This window comes from Petaurus breviceps, unplaced genomic scaffold (genome assembly GCF_028583685.1).
Source record: "Petaurus breviceps papuanus isolate PSGF00001 unplaced genomic scaffold, PetGlider_PUasm1.0 140, whole genome shotgun sequence".
Lineage (NCBI taxonomy): Eukaryota > Metazoa > Chordata > Mammalia > Diprotodontia > Petauridae > Petaurus > Petaurus breviceps.
Genome location: NW_027185698.1, coordinates 44,234,333 through 44,251,810, shown reverse-complemented (window position 1 = coordinate 44,251,810; position 17,478 = coordinate 44,234,333). Strand labels below are relative to the sequence as shown.

The window sequence follows — 17,478 nt, the reverse complement described above, 5'->3', positions numbered from 1 at the left end:
CCCAAGGTCATACAGCTAGGTTTTTTTTTTCTGTTAAGTGTCTGAGGCCAGATCTGAACTCAGGTCTTCTTGACTCCAGGGCCGGCACTCTACTCACTGTGCCACCTAGCCGCCCTCGTTGACTCTCTTTTCATGATTTTCTTGAATCATTCTCATTTCTCTTCCCAATTTTCCCTCCACTTCTCTTACTTGGTTTTCAAAATCCTTGAGCTCCTCTATGGCCTGTAACCTATTCATATTTGATGCAGGAGTTCTGACTCCGTTGTCTTCTTCCCATTCCATGCTTTGATCCTTTTTGTCCCCAAAATAGGAATCTAAGGTTTGACTTCTGTGCTTGCTTTGCTTGCTCATGTTGCCACTCAATTACTTGACTTTTGAGTTCTTTGCCATGGTAGAACTCTACTTCCAGAGAGGAGAACTTTGTCCCAAATCACTGGGGTTTTTGCAGCTTCGAGAACTATTAGTTGGGTGCCTTCTCTGAAGCCTCCACAGGCTCTGGCACCTGGTCACACACCCCAGGACCTCCACAGAAGACAGCGATCCAGATCCAAGCAGGTTAAAGCAAGAGCAGTTACCCCTTAGACCCCTCAGAATGGTCGTTTGGTTTCCCTACAATATGCAGGCCAGGAGCTCTGAAGCAGCCATGTGGTAGGCCACCATTGCACCTCAGCTGCTTCTCCCTTGGGGGACTGAGGCCGGACCACACCATCCCCCCCAAGTTCCAACAGAGTTCTACACTGACCTTTTACTTTGTCTTTGGCATTTTTGGTGTGATAATTCTGGAAACTGCTACAGCTGCTGGTGATCCACTTTCCCAAAGTCCCTCTAACCTTGGCTGGTCAGGGCACTGTGGGACTAAAACCGCGAGCATACATGGGGCTCCGCTGGGCTCCCAGCCCACTGCAGTGGACCCTTCCTGGGGAGCTGCCTTCAGCTGGAGATTTGTTTCTCTCTGTCACTTTGTGGATTCTGTAGCTCTAAAGTTTGTTTAGAGTCCTATTTTGTAGGTATTTGAGGTGGTTATGGGGGGAGCCCACGGATATTTCCTGCTTCTAAGTCACCATCTTTGCTCTGCCTGTAATTTCTATTTTAAAAACATTTTTCTTACTGTCTCATTTTTTATATCACATTGAATTCTGAATATATTCCTTCCCATACCCTACCCAGGAAGCCATCCCTTATAACAAAGATTTTCTCAGTTCTCATTCTTCTTGACCTTTCTTCTGCATTTGACTCTATTTACTACTCTCTTTTCTTGGCTACTTTTTCCTCTTTGGGTTTCCATGACACTATTCTCTTGGTTCTCTTTGTAATTCCAGCTTTTTCTCATTCACCTTTGCTGGAACATTATTGCCATCACTGTGGATGCTCTTCAAAGCTCTGACCTACGCACTCTTTGGGTTACCTCATCAGCTTCCATGGGTTTAATCATCATTGCTATGTAAGCAACTCAGACTGAGAGCCTTTTTCTCCCTTGAGCTTCAGTCCTGTTGCACCAACCATCTAGTGGGCATTTCAAACTGAAAGTCCCATACACAAAAGTACTCAACATATTCAAAACAGAACTCATCATCTTTCCCACAAACCCAACTTTAATCATTCTTCCTGTCTCTCTGGTTTGTAACTTTATTATTCTACACTCACTGTCCCTCACTACCTATATTTAGTCAGTTGTCAAGTGTTGCCATTTTACTCATATCTCATATCTGTTCCCTTCTTTCTATTCACCACCTTAGTTCAAGCTCTCATGACTTCTCATTATTACAGTGGTCTCATCAAATCTCTTTACACAATTTCCAAAGTGGATTTCCCTGACCATGTGACTCAATAAACTCCAGTGACACTTTTGTCTTTAGGATAAAAAGTAAACTGTGGTTATTAAAGCCTTTGGCAACTTTGTCCCAACCTATCATTATCCCCAGCCCACTCATTATACCTTACTAATTCCTTTCTCCAATTCTGTGGGTTATCCAGACTTGTCTTCTAAATGTTCTTCAGGAGCCATTTCCCACATCTGAGTCTTTGCACTGATTTTTCTTGTGCCTAGAATGCACTCCCTCTTCACCTCAGCCATATAGAATACGTCTCTTCTGGATGCAATTCAAGTACCTCCTTCTATGTGGAGCCTTTCTTCTTTTCACTTCTAATTGCTAGAGGCCTTCCTCTCTAACTACTTTGTATTTATTTTATATATTTTCTGTATATTCCTATATATACCTTCCCAAGTAGATTGTAGTTTCTTGAGAGAGTAAAGGATTGTATCATTTTTTGTATTTGTATTTTGTAATTTGTATTTCTAGCACAATGTAGTATTAAGTATTCGAGCACACATAGTATTAAGACACAATAAATAAATGCTTGTTGATTGAAAGAAGAGAGAAAAGCAACCTCCATATTGACTATGTCTGATAACATGTGCAGTTTACTGTACCTATAGCCCTCTACCTCTGCAATGAAGGAAGTACATTTCCTTAGCTCTTCTTCAGGGCCAACCTTAGTCATTATAATTATATGGCATCCAGTTTTCTTTTTTTTTTTTTTTTTTTTGGTTTACATTATTGTTATATATGTTATTTTCTTGGTTCTTATTTTTATTCTTATTTTTTTAATGTTATCTTTTTTTTTTCCTTTTTTTTGGAGGGCAGTTGGGGTTAAGTGACTTACCCAAAGTCACACGGCAAGTAAGTTTGTCAAGCGTCTGAGGCCGGATTTGAACTCAGGTCCTCCTGACTCCAGGGCCAGTGCTCTATTCACTGCTCCACCTAGCCGCCCCTTTAACAGTTTTTAAGATCAGTTTTAGAAAAAAGTTCAATAACACTCCTGAATAATCACTGAACTCTGAATAAAATTTGCAGTTTTTAAAAAAAAAATAATTACAATTCCTGGGCAGTTTTGCCTTTAAAAACCTTTTTTTGGTATGGTTGCCTATGTCTTTTTTGTGTATTTACTTTTCGTGGGAACAAACATGAGGTAAATATAATTTATAAAACTCTTTTATGGTTTAGACTCAACTTAATTTTCTCCTTAATTGTCATTTGAATCAAGTATTTAGCCCTTGATATTCTTGGTCCTCAAAAGGAATTCAAAAGAAGCATTGCTGATCCCCTGTCCACAAGGGTCTTGGTTTTGGGATTACAAAATAGATACATTTAATTCAACAAGCATTAAACACCTGCTATGTGGGACAGTGTGTTAGGCAGTGGAGTTAGAAAGGCAAAGACCTCATTAAACTCACAATCTATGAAACAGAAAAGATATTAAAGCTGAAAACTGCTTTGGGAAGTTAAGAAAACTATGAATGTAAATAATATCTGAGACTTGATAGATTTGAGCTGGTTTTTAAATGTTGACTAGGATTTGAATATATAGCAAAGTCTAGGAGAGAACAGCATGGGATCTGTAGGTGGCAGTGAACCCACCTTGTTTGGGAAACAGTGAGTAAATAGGACTGATGAGAGTGGAGGATAAGCTTTAGAACTAGGCAAAGATGATGGAGGTCTTTAAATGACAGAATCAAGATGGAGTTTAATCTAGTAATAGCAGAAAGTTATAGAATCTTTAACAGAATTATCATTACTATTGTTTTTACCTTCTCAGCATTTTGATGGGATTTAGGTAAAATCAATTCTACTGCAAGTTACTGTCCTGCTGCTTTTCCTTTATATTCATTGTTTAATAGACTTTCGCAGATAAAATAACTGCATTTGTAGTTGAATTAAAGCATTAGGATATAAGTACATGTTCAGTAAAATTCCTGTAGCAGATAGAACAACAAGTATATCATCTAAATCTCATCTTGTTCCCACATGATTTTTATTTCCTCAGCTTGTTTTCCATATTTTGAAAGCTTTTTGTTGTATTTATTTTGAGGATTGGATATTTGGTGGGCAACATCTATTTAAAATGTCCTTAAGTTTCTATGAATGAATGTTATGTCTTCATAATTAAAGACAATAGTTTGGTTGGTGATAATGGTCCATTTCCAGTATAATTTATTGGTTACATTCTCCTCTATGTTTTGAGTCAGTCAGTCCATCAAGAATCATTATACTTATAAGCCAGGCATGATATTAAGTGCTGTGGTTATCAAAATAAGATAAAAGATGATTTCTGCCCTCAAGAAGCTGACAATTTAATGAGGTCCTTATTTATAGTGTATCTTATCAGTCCATTAAAGATAGTGAATTTGTGATGTCTAACCCTAGCCACTAGGTATTTTCATGATAATTACTTGATCTGTTATCTTAATTTGTGTTATCTGTAGTGATAGACCATCTCCACCTTTTTCTTGTATAATTTGCATTGACCACTAAGTATAAGCTCCTTTAAGTGTAGCCCTTTTGTATTTTCTAGTGACAGACCTCATCCTGAATTGTCACCTTCCACCCCTTTATTTCCATAAACAAATCTGTAAGTCACAGCTATTTCTTTGCTCCTTCATTGTTAGCATACAGACAGCCATGTTCATTAACTTTCAACAAATTAAGTGATGTTATCCTCATTGATTTTGCTAGGTGAAATGTTTTCTTAATCCAAAAGTGTTTCTCTAGGGTTATTTTTTAAATTTTACTTCCTTTTAATGTGCTCTAAGGATATTTATCAGCCCCCTCCCTCCTTTTAGTGTGAAGTATTAATTTTTATATGGCTGTTATGGGCCCTGTGTTTCATTAATATTATAGAAGTTTTTGTTTGAATGATTTTCAAATATTGCATGGTCCATTTTACAGTTTTGAATTGTGTACCTTAAGATTGGTACTGTTTATTGTTTTAAACTTGTTCTTCCTATTTAATACATGGGTTTCAGGATACCAAGAAGTAGTCTGATATTCAGCCACAAGTTTCTCTTTGGTGTCTTTATATATGTCTTGCTTAGAAGAGACAGAGATATTTTTAAGAAACACCTACATCCATGGTTCATTGGTAACTTCAGAATTCAAACTCAAAGTCTTCGATCTCTGTTTTTCCTTGAAGTATTTTAAGAATTTTACACTTGATATTCAAGAATCATTAATAGACATCCTTACAATAGAAGCAAAATAAAAAAAAAAAACAATAGGAATTATTTTGGCGTAAGGAAACATTACTTCAGCTAGTGCAGTAGTCAAGGCTGATAACAAATACATGCTATTGGATTTGTCAAAAGTAATTAAAAGTAGGTTACCACCAGATGGAGCTTACAAAATAAGATTCAATTGACATATTTATGTAACTGGAAAAGGATTTTATGAACTGGTTTAATTTGTATTTTAAGTGGAAAGCAGAAGGACTTTAATGACACAGAACAGGGGTTTTTAACTTTTTATGTGTGTAATCGACCCTTTTGGCAGTCTGGTGAAACCTGTGGACCACTGCTCAGAATAATTTTTTTAAGGGAGTAAAATAAAATACTTAAGAGTAAAAAGAAAAGCAATTATGTTGAAATGTAATCATTAAAATATTTTTTTTAAGTTCATGGACCTCAGATAGAAGAAATCTGGCACAGAGATGTGCATGATCTGGTAGTGAAGGGGATTTCCAGGGTTCTATGGGAGCTCTTACTGCCTATAGCAGAGTAACTAGACCTGGGGCTCACCAATAATAAAATAATTGGGATAAAAATGACGGGAACTTTGAATAGAAGTGACCGTTTTGTCTTAGGTTCTGCTGTAGAGAAGAACAAAGCTGGATATAGTTTGACTAGTATCCTAGACTGTGGGAGAAGGAGATTTTATAGAATTCAGAGATAGGATAGTTTAGGATTCCATGGTTGTTAGTCAAGAAACATGTATTAAGCATTTGCTGTGTGCCAGGCACTGTGTTAATTAAATGCTGGGGATACAAATATGGAAAAGACAGCTCCTACCCTAAAGGAGTCAGCAATCTAATAGGGGAAGACAATGCAAAAGAAAGTGGAAAAAAAGGGGTAGGTCAAGGGAGGGGAGGGTGTCCTGGTGGACAAAGACAAACAAGTCCAAAATGTGTGCTTCTGGGTAGGAAATTAGGAGATGTTGAGGCCTAGAATTCCACTGGGCAAGTTGGCCAGAAGGAGAATGGGGAGCTCTCAAGAATCAAACTGTGAAGATACAAGGAAACATTTTTGAAAGTTGTTTGAAGAGTCACAACAGACTCATTAAACAACTTAGATTTTTTTGTGAAGTATACAGAAAATAATAAGTGTAGTCAAAAGAGGATGATGACAAAAACATGTTCTATAAAAGATAATGTCAGGAACATTAAAGCTTTAGCATGGCCTGAAGCTGGAAAGAAAAATTAAGGACCACAAAAAACTGGTTTTCTTGTTTTTAGTTATTGAAAAATAAATCAAAAGAAGGTGTAATATTATGCAATGAGAGAGCCCTAAATTTGGAGCTGGAGCACCTGGGTTCACTTTCTGCCTCTGCTACTTTGATGACTTGTGTGACCTTAGGCAAATTATTTGACCTTTCTGAGCCTTGCTTTCCTCATCTGTAAATTAAGACCTAAGGTTGGATGCCCTTAGGACCCCTCATCTCTAAATCTATGAAACTGTATGAAATCTTAAAAGCAATGTGAAAATGAGAGCTATGATCTAAAGGAGTGCTTCAGAGGACCTATAACTTGGATTGTTTCTGTTGATATTCTGAGAACAGCAATAGGATATAACAAGCTTGAAGCAATTTTTATTTCTCATTGTTAAATTTAAATTATTCTTATAAAGTAAATATTAAGTAGTGAAGGATGAGGGAATATTTTGCATTATTTTATACTTTATTTTTGGAGTAATTCCACATTCATCTCTTTCTGCCCCCTTTCATTGTGCTCTACCAACTAAGATTTTGACAGATACCGTATACTAGGACTATATTGTATCCTGAAACAGATGTTCTTTTTAGATAGTTTAGAGGCTTCTAAGACTGAAATATTTATTCTGTAGAAATTTTCACATAATAGATTTGATTGAAAAACAGATCAGTGAGTCACTTATAAGCTCTATCCTAGGACATGGTAATTGTTTCTTAAATAGAGCCCCATATTAAAATGACTACAAAGATATTCCTTTAAAAGTCTTCTTAAACTTCATTTTCACCAACCTGAATGCCATTTCCTGTAGGGCAAGGAATCTTAATCTTTTTAGTGTCATGGACGCTTCTAGAAATCTGGTGAAGCCAGTGAACCCTGTCTTAGGAAAAAAAAATGTTTTTAAGTGCATAAAGTAAAATGTGTTGAATTAAAAAGGAAACCAATTATCTTGAAATACAGTTGTCAAGGTTGGCTCTGTATGTGTGTGTGTGTGTATGTGTATGTGTTTTAGTTTATGGACTTAATTTGCAAACTTAGTTTATGATTAAGAATCTCTGTTCTAGGACTCATTGAGTGACCCTTTTATTTTACTCCTGCTTCTACATCAAAAGTCAAATAGCTGGAATGTGAAATAATTTTTCAGACATGAAGATTATATCTTTGAATGAACTGTTAGCTTTTTTATGAACAAACAGATCATTTATCTTTAGCTCTCCGTTTGTTTTAGAGAGAGATGAAGCATTATTGTTTTTAAGCTGGAAGATAGTGGTAATATTTCCTGACATGCTTAGAATTTAGTTTCTATTTCCCTTTGCTTTTCATCATTCTTTATTGTAATATTAGATGTACAAAATAACTGTTTTTCTAGATCCTTAGAATTAGTGCCATTAAGTGTGAAGCTGAAGTTGAAAAAGAGCCAAGGACTGGCGTCATGGCAAAGTGTAATACTTAAAGCTCTGTTCTTTTTTTTGTGACCTGGGGCAAATTACTTAGGTTCATAGGATCTAAAACTTGAAGGTACCTAAGCAATCATCTAGTCCATCCTCTTTGTCAATGAGGAAATTGAGGTCAAGGGAGATGATTTGCCTTAAGGTCACCACAGGCAGTAAAGTACCTAGTTCTCTAATACCTAATATTTCTGTGACCTTAGGCAAGTCGATGCCCTAGACCTATTTTCTCATCTCTAAAATGACTACATATTCTCTACGGTCCCTTCCAGTTCTAAATCTTTTCATTCCAAGAAAAGTTATAGATAGGTTTTGAAAGGTAATGTCTGACTTGTGAATCCTTCATCAGTCTTAAGAAGATTAGACTCTTAAGATGGAAACACCTATAGAAAATAAGTTTCCCTGTTCTACTTTGCCTAGCATTTGATAATTATTTTGATAATTTGATGATTCCTTCCCTAGAGTCAGCTCTATTTAGTGATTACCTTGTCAATGTGCTGTTAACTTATATGGTATTTATTTCACTTAGTTGCTATACTACTGTATATATTCCCTTTTTGAGGAGAAAAACATTGAATTCTTGTTTATCTGTTGGACAGATTTTCATAAGAAAATAGAGGCTATAGACCAATAAATGTAATAGGTTAACTTATCCTTAAGCTAGATGTTGATGTACTTTTAGCGTTTTTAAAAATACTTTCTGAGTGAGAAGTTATCTTAAAAATTCATTTAACAACATACCATTTAGAATGCCACAATAAATCATTTGGATTTAAGTTATTACTAAGTTGTTTTGTCTTTAGTGTTCTATCCCAGTATATATTATCTCATATATACTTTGTATATACTTTGCATTTACTAATCAGTACTTAAATTCTAATCCCCTTTCTGAATCCCTAAATGCCAGTAGAATGTAAGCTTCTTGAAGCAGGGATTATTACTTTTTTTTTGTCTTTGTATCCACAGGGGCCTAACATAGTGACTGGTACATAGTAAGTGCTTGACAAATGTATATTGAATTGTACCCAGTAATAAAAATGTAGTATTTCCCCAACTGAACTCATCTTCTCTCCTAAAATCATTTCTTCTTCACTATTTCTGTCACAAGAACCATCAGTCAATCAATCAATGCTAAAATAAAACTACTGCTTTTTATATTTCTGTCTTCCTAAATCTCTATTCCTATGTTTTGTTAATTTTCCTTAATATCTGTGAATGTTCTCTTCTTCCAGATCTACCTATTCTACTATAATTCTGCCCTTCATTTCTGATGCCCTGAATTTTTGCAGCAGTCTCTTGAGAGAATTGTCTTTTACCTAGTCCATCCTAAACACAGATGCCAGATTAATTTTCCTAATGTACAACTCTGATAACCAAACCTGGCTTCTTTAAAACCTTCAATGACTCATACCTCCTCATTTCTTTGGATAATACTGAAACATAATAGCCTGATGGGGCAAACTGGGTCAAGTGATCAGTCTAGGATCACACAACTAGTAAGTATCCTAGGTCAGATTTGAACTTGCGCCTTTTTGACTACAGGTCTGGCATTTTATCTACTGTGGATATACTACATCCTAATGTCAGATTGGATCCTGGTAAAGAATTGAGGACAATAATATGTGTGTCTTGGGACAAGTGAGCAGAAGTTTGCCCAAATTGATAGCTTTTCAGAGCTAGCTAGTGTCAACATACTTTGAGATCCTTTTTGAGAGAGGGTTTTTATCTGTAGCTTGATTAATAGGTTTTTTTAAAAAAATCCATTAGAAAATACTTTGGTCATTTACACACTGAGGACTTTGACTTAGTTCAAAGAAAGTGTAAGAAATTTCATTTTGGTAGATTATTGTTTTTGACTAGCTCCAGTCTGGGGTAATAGATATGATGATTTCAAGTGGCATATGTAAAAATGATTCCTCCAATTTATTATTTTAATAACATACTGAATAAGTTTTTAAAAATTTGCCCCTCGGGGCAGCTCGGTGGCGAAGTGCCCTGGAGCACCGGCCCTGGAGTCAAGAGGACCTGAGTTCAAATCCGGACTCAGACACAACATAAAGACTAGCTGTGTGACCTTGGGCAAGTCAACCCCAGTTACCCTACCTTCCTCCTCCAAAATGCCAAAAAGAAAAAATTGACCCTCAAAGGTCTAAACTTTTTACCCTTTCCCCAATCTAATTTATTTAAGCTTTGTAAATAAGTGACTTTTAAATCTATTTTGACCTACTTTTAGTTCAAAATGCAAAGTTCCTGAGCACATAGTAAGCATTTAATACATGCTTGGGGGTGTGTATGGAAAGTTCACAAAGACAAAACTGAAAACTGCCCCTGCCCTCAAAGACTTTAATTTCTACTAGAAGCTCCTTTGGAAGATTGTAAATACACCCTAAATGCCCCAAGGCAAAGGTTACTTTTATAGTTGTTTAAAAACTGAAGTATATGTGTTTTTTAAAATAGCTGTACTTATTTGTGTCATATAAATTAATTTTCAATAATTTACAAGTGTTCTTACATCTAAAGTTTTTTTTTAATGAGTGAACACTAATAAATGCAGGCAAAATTATATAATTTTTAAAAATTGTAGACTAGCATAGGCTATAATAGGCTTTGATTAAATACTAATTTCCAGTTCCATTTAACAAAGCCTCAATGCATGCTAAGTACAAAGCTGTGTGTTAGGTACTGGGTAATAATTGCTGAGGTTGCTTCCAGCTCTAAATCTATTAAATTATATTGTTCAGGTTTGAAAGCTTTATTTTGAAGATATTTGAGTCATTTTTTAATTGAAGAAAATATAGTACTAATTACTGAATGCAAGCTGTTCCACAAGACTTTAGAGGCTGCCCATAGGGTAGTACCATGCCAGTGTTCAGTAAATGTTTGTACTGGTAACATTTTTTTCTTTCCAACGAATCTGGGTTTTTTGTTTTTTGTTTTTTGAATTTTTGCCTTTTGGATATATTACTCTAATGTTTTACTTACAAATGGGAAATAATTTGTACTTATTAAGATAAACCTAAGATAAAAAAGATTTCTTGACCTAATAATCCATTAAGTTAGTAAAGTTCTGCAGTATCATATGTCATTGCTAACCACAACCCTCACAGAATCTCTTGACACCTTCTAAGTATAGACCTATTGTGTTTCCTGAAAGGCATAGGGTTAGGAAAATATAATAAAAAGGGATGTTGCATTTTGGGAACCAAACTTTTGTTGCCAGCTCAGCCTTGCTCTATTTTCTTCTTATCCTTTATGAGCTTCTCAAGTTTTTGTTAATAACCGTAATTATAGCTGATTCATTTTTGCCTTTTGAAGATGGTACAAAGATTGGTGATAAGAATCCATGCTAACATCAGAGTTGGGCAAAGAAAATGGATGATTTTAAGTTGCCCATACCTCTTGGAAACAAGAGTCAAGTGACAGACACTAGTGTCTGTCAAGGAACATACTATCTCTCTATTATTCTTTCCTTTATCTATTTTTGGTACATGCCTCGATAGCAACTTACAGAGTTTTTTCTAAACCATTAATAATGTTATTTATCTTTGCTCTAATAAGAGTTACATGTTTCTGTGTTTTCAGTTGAATAATAAACTTAGTTCATTTCCATTACTGGATTTTCTTTTTACTATTAAACACTTACTATGTGCCAGGTACTGTGCTAAGCACTGGGGACATGAAAAAGGGTAAGAGAAGTTCTTGCCTTCAGGGATCTCAAAGTCAAATAGTGGAGACAACAAACCAACAAATATATGCAAACATATATATAGGATAAATAGGAAATAATTAAAAGAGGGAAGAATTAGTAGATTTTGGGAAATATTTCCTGTAGAAGAGGGGATTGTAGTTGGGAACTAAAGAAAGCTTGGGAAGGCAGAGATGAGGGGGGAGGAAATTTTAGGCATCTGAGCAGCCACGGAAAATTCCTGGAGCCAAAAGAGGCAATGTCTTGGTGGAACAGCAAGGTGGCTAGAGTTATTGCATTGAAGAGTACTTGTCTGGGGGAAAAGAAGTAAGAAGACTGGAAAGATATGAGAAGGCCAGGTTATGAAGGGCTTTGAATGTAAGAGGATTTTGTATTTGGTCTTGGAGAGGAATATAGAGCCACTAGAGTTTATTGAGTTGGGGGATGACATGATCAGACTGCATTTCAGTAAAATCACTTGAGTGACTGAAGGGAGGATGGATTGGAGAAGGGAGGGACTTGAGGCAAGAAGACTCACTAATCAGGCTATTGCAGTGGTCTAGGCTTAAGGTGATAAGAGCTGAGGTAGCTGGGGAGGAGTAACCATATTGAAGAGATGTTGCAAAGGTGAAATTGACAGGCCTTGGAAACAGATTGGACCCATGGGGGCTTTGAGAAAGAGTAAATTGGCTTTGGGGAGAGAGATGTTGTCAGTTGTATTTAAGTGAGGCAGAGTTTCTCAGTCTCCAGCAGTGAAAGGTAGTGATGAGTCCAGGATCAAAATAAAGTGGTTAGACTATGTAATTTTTTTAGTGGCAGAGCCAGAACCAAAACCAAGGTTTTCTGAATTCCAGAAAAGGACTTTTTCTAGTGTGGTTCACTGCCTTTCTTTTTCCTACCAACTCTTAAATATTCTTCTTGGACTCTTAGTAAAGAAAAGGCTCTCTAGATATGGCACTGTTTGCACGATTCAATTAATTTCATTGGGTTTGTGTTATAGTTTCCAAAATCTCCTTGAATCTCTGAAACTATACCTTCTGCCCCAAATAAACAAATGTGATCTTCCTGTTTTGTTTTGTTCTTTTAACTTATACTATGTTAGAATGTCCTAGAAATTCTCTTCAAATATCCCTAAGTATTTAAAAGGGTTGTTGTGGATATTTATTCTCTTCAAATATTGTACTCATATCCACACTTCATCTGGTGTGATTTTTGTCTGTGTCCTCACATAAGTTTTCTGTGGGTGTTCTATCCAGTGCTATCATTGGAGGTCTTTTTAATGTTTTGTAGGTTATATATTTTTTTGGCATGATCTTCAGATGTATAAAAGTATTACAACCTTGCTTATGTAAAAATATGTAAGTTGCCTTGCTTAATGAGATAATATTTATAAAGCACTTAGTACACTGTTTGGTACATAATAAACATTTAATAAATGCTTATTTTCTACCCCCCCCTCCTTCTTAGGGGCACATTGTTTAAAAAATAAATAAAATCCTCTACCCTTACCACTTAACTGGGAGTGTTGGTAAATTCTTTTAAGGTATTGTTGTCTGTCATCATAAAATAGGTCCCAACCACAATCCTGTCTTCTACAGGAAATGAGCAGTTATTAATTTTTTTCCAGGTGAGAGTAGAATGTTTCTGATTAAAATGCTTATTTTAATCAGTGAATACTTTTTATTTAGGTTTGAAAGGAAGGCTGGATGATTATCGTTTGGTTCTTAAAGTAGGAATGGTCCTAATTCTAGGACCAGATTTCAGGCATTTTTTGTTTTGTCTTTTTGGAGGGGGAAGGCAGGACAATTGGGGTTAAGTGACTTGTGATTTCAAGCATTCTCAGCTAATTAATATTTTGTTATAATTTACATTGTAATTGCATAATAAATGTGTTTTATTATGTATGCGACTTATTATATAGTAAGTTCTAGGTTTCACCTGAAATGTCACCTTTTGCAAGAAGTCTATCATGGTCCCAGTTAATACCAGTAATGTCTTCCCTTCAAAACTACCTTTAATTTACTCTGTATATAGATTGCTTCTACATATTGGTTTTTGAGTTGGCTCCTCCATTGGCTTGTGAGGTCTTGAAGGCAGGAAGCCTTCCTTACTTTGTATCCTTAGCACATAGCACAGTACATGGCATATAGTAGGACTTACATGAGCTTGACTTAACTAGTTTGAAATATAATCTTAGACTAAGCATAATAAAGGAATCTCTATAAAAATCCTTTGGTATTAATATTATTGACTATCTGCTTATTTATAGTTGTCACAGCCTGCAACCTAAATTAAAAATATAAAACCTAATAAATGAGCAAATGCTTCTTTTATTAAAATGTCAAGATATTTGTTTAAGGTTCTAAACCCCCCCCCCCTTTTTTTTTAACTATAGTGTTGTAATATTGGAAGCATCTGGACTGAATGAACTTTAGTATTAAAAGAAATTCTCCATCAATAACTCAGAAAAATTGTAAGTCAACTGAAAAATGAAGCAAGTTCCAGAGATCCTTGGAAATACCAATGGGAAGACTCAGAATTGTGAAGTCAATCGGGAATGTTCGGTGTTCCTCAGCAAAGCCCAGATTTCTACTACCTTACCAGAGGGTGTCATGCAAAAATTTAATGGTCATGAAGCTTTACCATTCATTCCAGCTGAAAAATTGAAAGATCTAACCTCTCGTGTCTTCAATGGGGAGTCTGGTGCCCAAGATGCCAAGCTACGCTTTGAGTCCCAAGAAATAAAGGGAATAGGAACACCCCCTCACACTACTCCTATCAAAAATGGCTCTCCTGAGATTAAACTGAAGATCACCAAAACTTACATGAATGGAAAACCTCTCTTTGAATCTTCTATTTGTGGAGACAATGGTCCAGATGTGTCTCAATCAGAAGAAAATGAACAAAAACTTGAAAACAAGTCAAGAAGAAATAGAAAAAGGAGCATAAAGTATGATTCCTTACTTGAACAGGGCCTTGTTGAAGCGGCTTTGGTGTCTAAGGCTTCAAGTCCCTCAGAAAAAAAGGTAATTCTGGGGGAGAAGGGAAGGGTGGAATTAAAGAGACAACTAGCTCCTCAGAAATGGCCATAGGCTCATAGACTTCAGGAGGCCACTGTGAGAGCTTGGCTTGCATATCACAAGAGAAAACCCATTTGGGGTAGAAAAATGGAAAAATAGAGGTAATGATGACAAAATGTACTCTCCCTTCTCAACATATAGATGACTTTTTAACCTTTTAGATTTATAAAGGACTCTGATAAATTTATGGTTGCATTATATTTGAAAGTACCAATTCTTATGCTGTATTATCTGAGAGTGATTAGAATAGAGGGGTTTAAATGAAAATTGTGTTTGTACATTAAAGTTGAGACTTGATATAGAGAACTGGATTATCCCAAGAATCTGAAAGACTTTGTCTCCTTGTGACTTAAATATGAAGAACCATATCAACTGTAATCCATTGTGGGATCTTAAGTGTCCCTAAATGTCTTAATTAATTAGAGTAGAAGCTAGGGAGTAGACAGAAGTTGTTTTTCTTGGCCATTGGAATTAAAGACAGACTTTTAGCTTCTTTCAGTCTCTAGGTTTCTTCGGGGATTCAGTAATCATTGCTCTATTGAGTAGGATTTGGAGGACATTTTCTCTCTCCAATATTTAAAAGCATAAGCATTCAAAATAGGAAGAGAAAGCGAAAAAATTGTTGAGAAAAAGAGATGGGGGAAGATATCTTTTAAGTAGCTAAATTGTAGAAGATACATTACTTAGTAATCTAGCTGGGACTGGCTGTAATGAAAAATACTGCAACAACTGTTACACTTAAATTTTTTTCATGTTATTGGATACTTTAGTGAAAATCTTATGCTCAAACCCTGTCTAATAAATTAGCAAGTGTAAAAGATTGTTTCAAAGCAGAGTGGGAAAGATGTGGAACAAATTTACCTATGATTTTAGTTGGTAGTTTGAGAGTTCAGATGGGAAGGGGTGGGAGAAGTTTAAGTGTAGTTGCTATTAGATTGTGGAACTGTTAAATTTAATTTCCCTGTGCATGGCAATATGTGCCATTTGATGTGAAGAACTCTTAAAACAAGACACAGAAAATATTTGTATAATAGAAAACTTTATAACAGTTGTTGTTGATTTAGTATTTATACATTTTGTTTTTTTAAAGATTCTACCTAAGAGAGAGTCATATCCAAACATCAACAAAGAAAAAGACCATCTGTTGAAGTACAATGTTGGAGATTTGGTATGGTCAAAAGTTTCAGGTTACCCTTGGTGGCCATGTATGGTTTCAGCAGATCCTGTCCTTCACAGCTATACCAAACTGAAAGGTAGGGTGTATATTTCCCCCTTGCTTTTTCTCATTCAACCTTTAACTTGATCTTTGTTTTCATACTATAGTTTTCATACATAAATTTTACAACCTCTTTTTTCTGTGTAATTTTGAGTTAGTGTTTCTGCCTTTTCTTAGGGCCAGGTAGATGCTATTGTTTATAAATAGGTGATTTAATGTAATCTATGTCACCTTCACTTTGGGGAAACTTTAGAATAAGAAATACATTTTACCTGTTACCATGTACCTTAATCATGTCCTTCCATTTTCACACTTTTCCAAATCATATTAATTGAATTAATTGTTTCTTGGAAGTATTTCCTAATGATTACAAACACTCCCATATTTTTCAACTCCATTTAGTATTATTTTGTACTGGTCCATAAATTTCTCTGTAGTTGCTTAAATTGACTTTCTTTACACACACACGTATAATATTGCTTTCAATTTGATTATAAAATTAGTAGGTTGTGTCTTGGTGGGGGAGGGGAAGTATTCACAATAATAATATAGTGCTTTGTACATGGGTGCTGAAAAATATTTGTAGTGACCTATGCCTGAACCTTTTGGGTGGTGTTGAGGATCAAAAGAGCCTAATCTAGGCTCCCCTTTGGCCCCTTGACCATAATATAATTGAGTATACTGTTTAAAAACAAGTTGTTTGAGGCTGTGATTCTTTAGCCTGCTTATCTATCTCCAAAGAAAGGATAAGTTTTTCATTATCATATCATATCTACATAACCTTTTCCAGATTGCAATTTTTAAAAAGCTTTGCTTTTTTCTCTTAAGTTTATGTAGAAAGGTAAAGTCAGCTACCAGGATAGCTCTTGGACACTCTAGATTTTACTCCTCTTCATACATTGTATAAGGTTTGCCCAAATATTAATAGCAAGCAATGCAACCAAGGTGGGGAAATTTCTTTTCTGTTGAAGGCCTTTGATTCAAAGCAAAGACTCATTTAAAGACCAGAAACAAATAAAACAAATTGTTTGGTTTCTATCAGGGGTTGAAAGAAAGGAACAAAAGATTGGGTGACACAGGACCTGAGTTCTAGTCCTATTTTAGTCATTAACACTTTGTGACCTTGGGCAAACCATTTAACAGCTCCAGTCCTATTTTCTCATCTGTTAATGGAGGTGGAAGCTGGCAGTCAATCAACAAACATTTGTTGTTTTCGTTGTTTGGTTGTTTAAGTCACGTCCAATTCTTTGGAGTTTTCTTGGCAGAGATACTGGAGTAGTTTGCCATTTCCTTCTCTAGCTCATTTTATAGATGAGGAACTGAGACAAACAGTTAAATGACTTGTTCAGTGTCACAAGCTAATAAGTGCCTAAGGCTGGATTTGTACTCACCAAGATGAGTCTTCCTGACTTCAGGCATTTACTAAAGCCCTTTGTATGTGCCAAGAGACTGCTAATTAAATGGTGATTCAAAGAAAAGCACCAAGTTTCCTCTTATGCCTAAACAGGACTTCTTTCTGAGTCTTTGATTTTCAAAATAACATATGTTTTCCTATGCTAATATAAAATATACTTCATAAAGGCATAAAGCATATGTTATATAGCACAGAGAAGTAGAAAATCAGAGAAACAGAGTAAGAAAAGATATTAGGAAAGAAGAGAAAACAAATTCTTACTCTAGTCCAAATCTCTACAAACCCATCTTCTAAGCTTTTATTCCACTACTTTGTCCCAAGTTTCCCTTATTTTATATTCTGTCTTACTAATGCATTTTGGTTTGTTTTTATACCAT

General features: G+C 35.5%; 1 protein-coding gene across 5 annotated transcripts in view; it reads left to right on the top strand.

Annotated features, from left to right (window-relative positions):
- The window catches only part of NSD2 (nuclear receptor binding SET domain protein 2), a 137,180-nt gene that overhangs the window by 33,999 nt on the left and 85,703 nt on the right, over window positions 1-17,478 (top strand). For all 5 annotated transcript variants that reach the window (XM_069071124.1, XM_069071133.1, XM_069071110.1 and 2 more), the window contains exons 2-3: window positions 13,787-14,417; window positions 15,562-15,724. In XM_069071124.1, coding sequence (XP_068927225.1) covers window positions 13,881-14,417; window positions 15,562-15,724 — 700 coding nt within the window. In that variant the 5' untranslated portion in view covers window positions 13,787-13,880. The remainder of the gene's footprint in view (window positions 1-13,786; window positions 14,418-15,561; window positions 15,725-17,478) is intronic.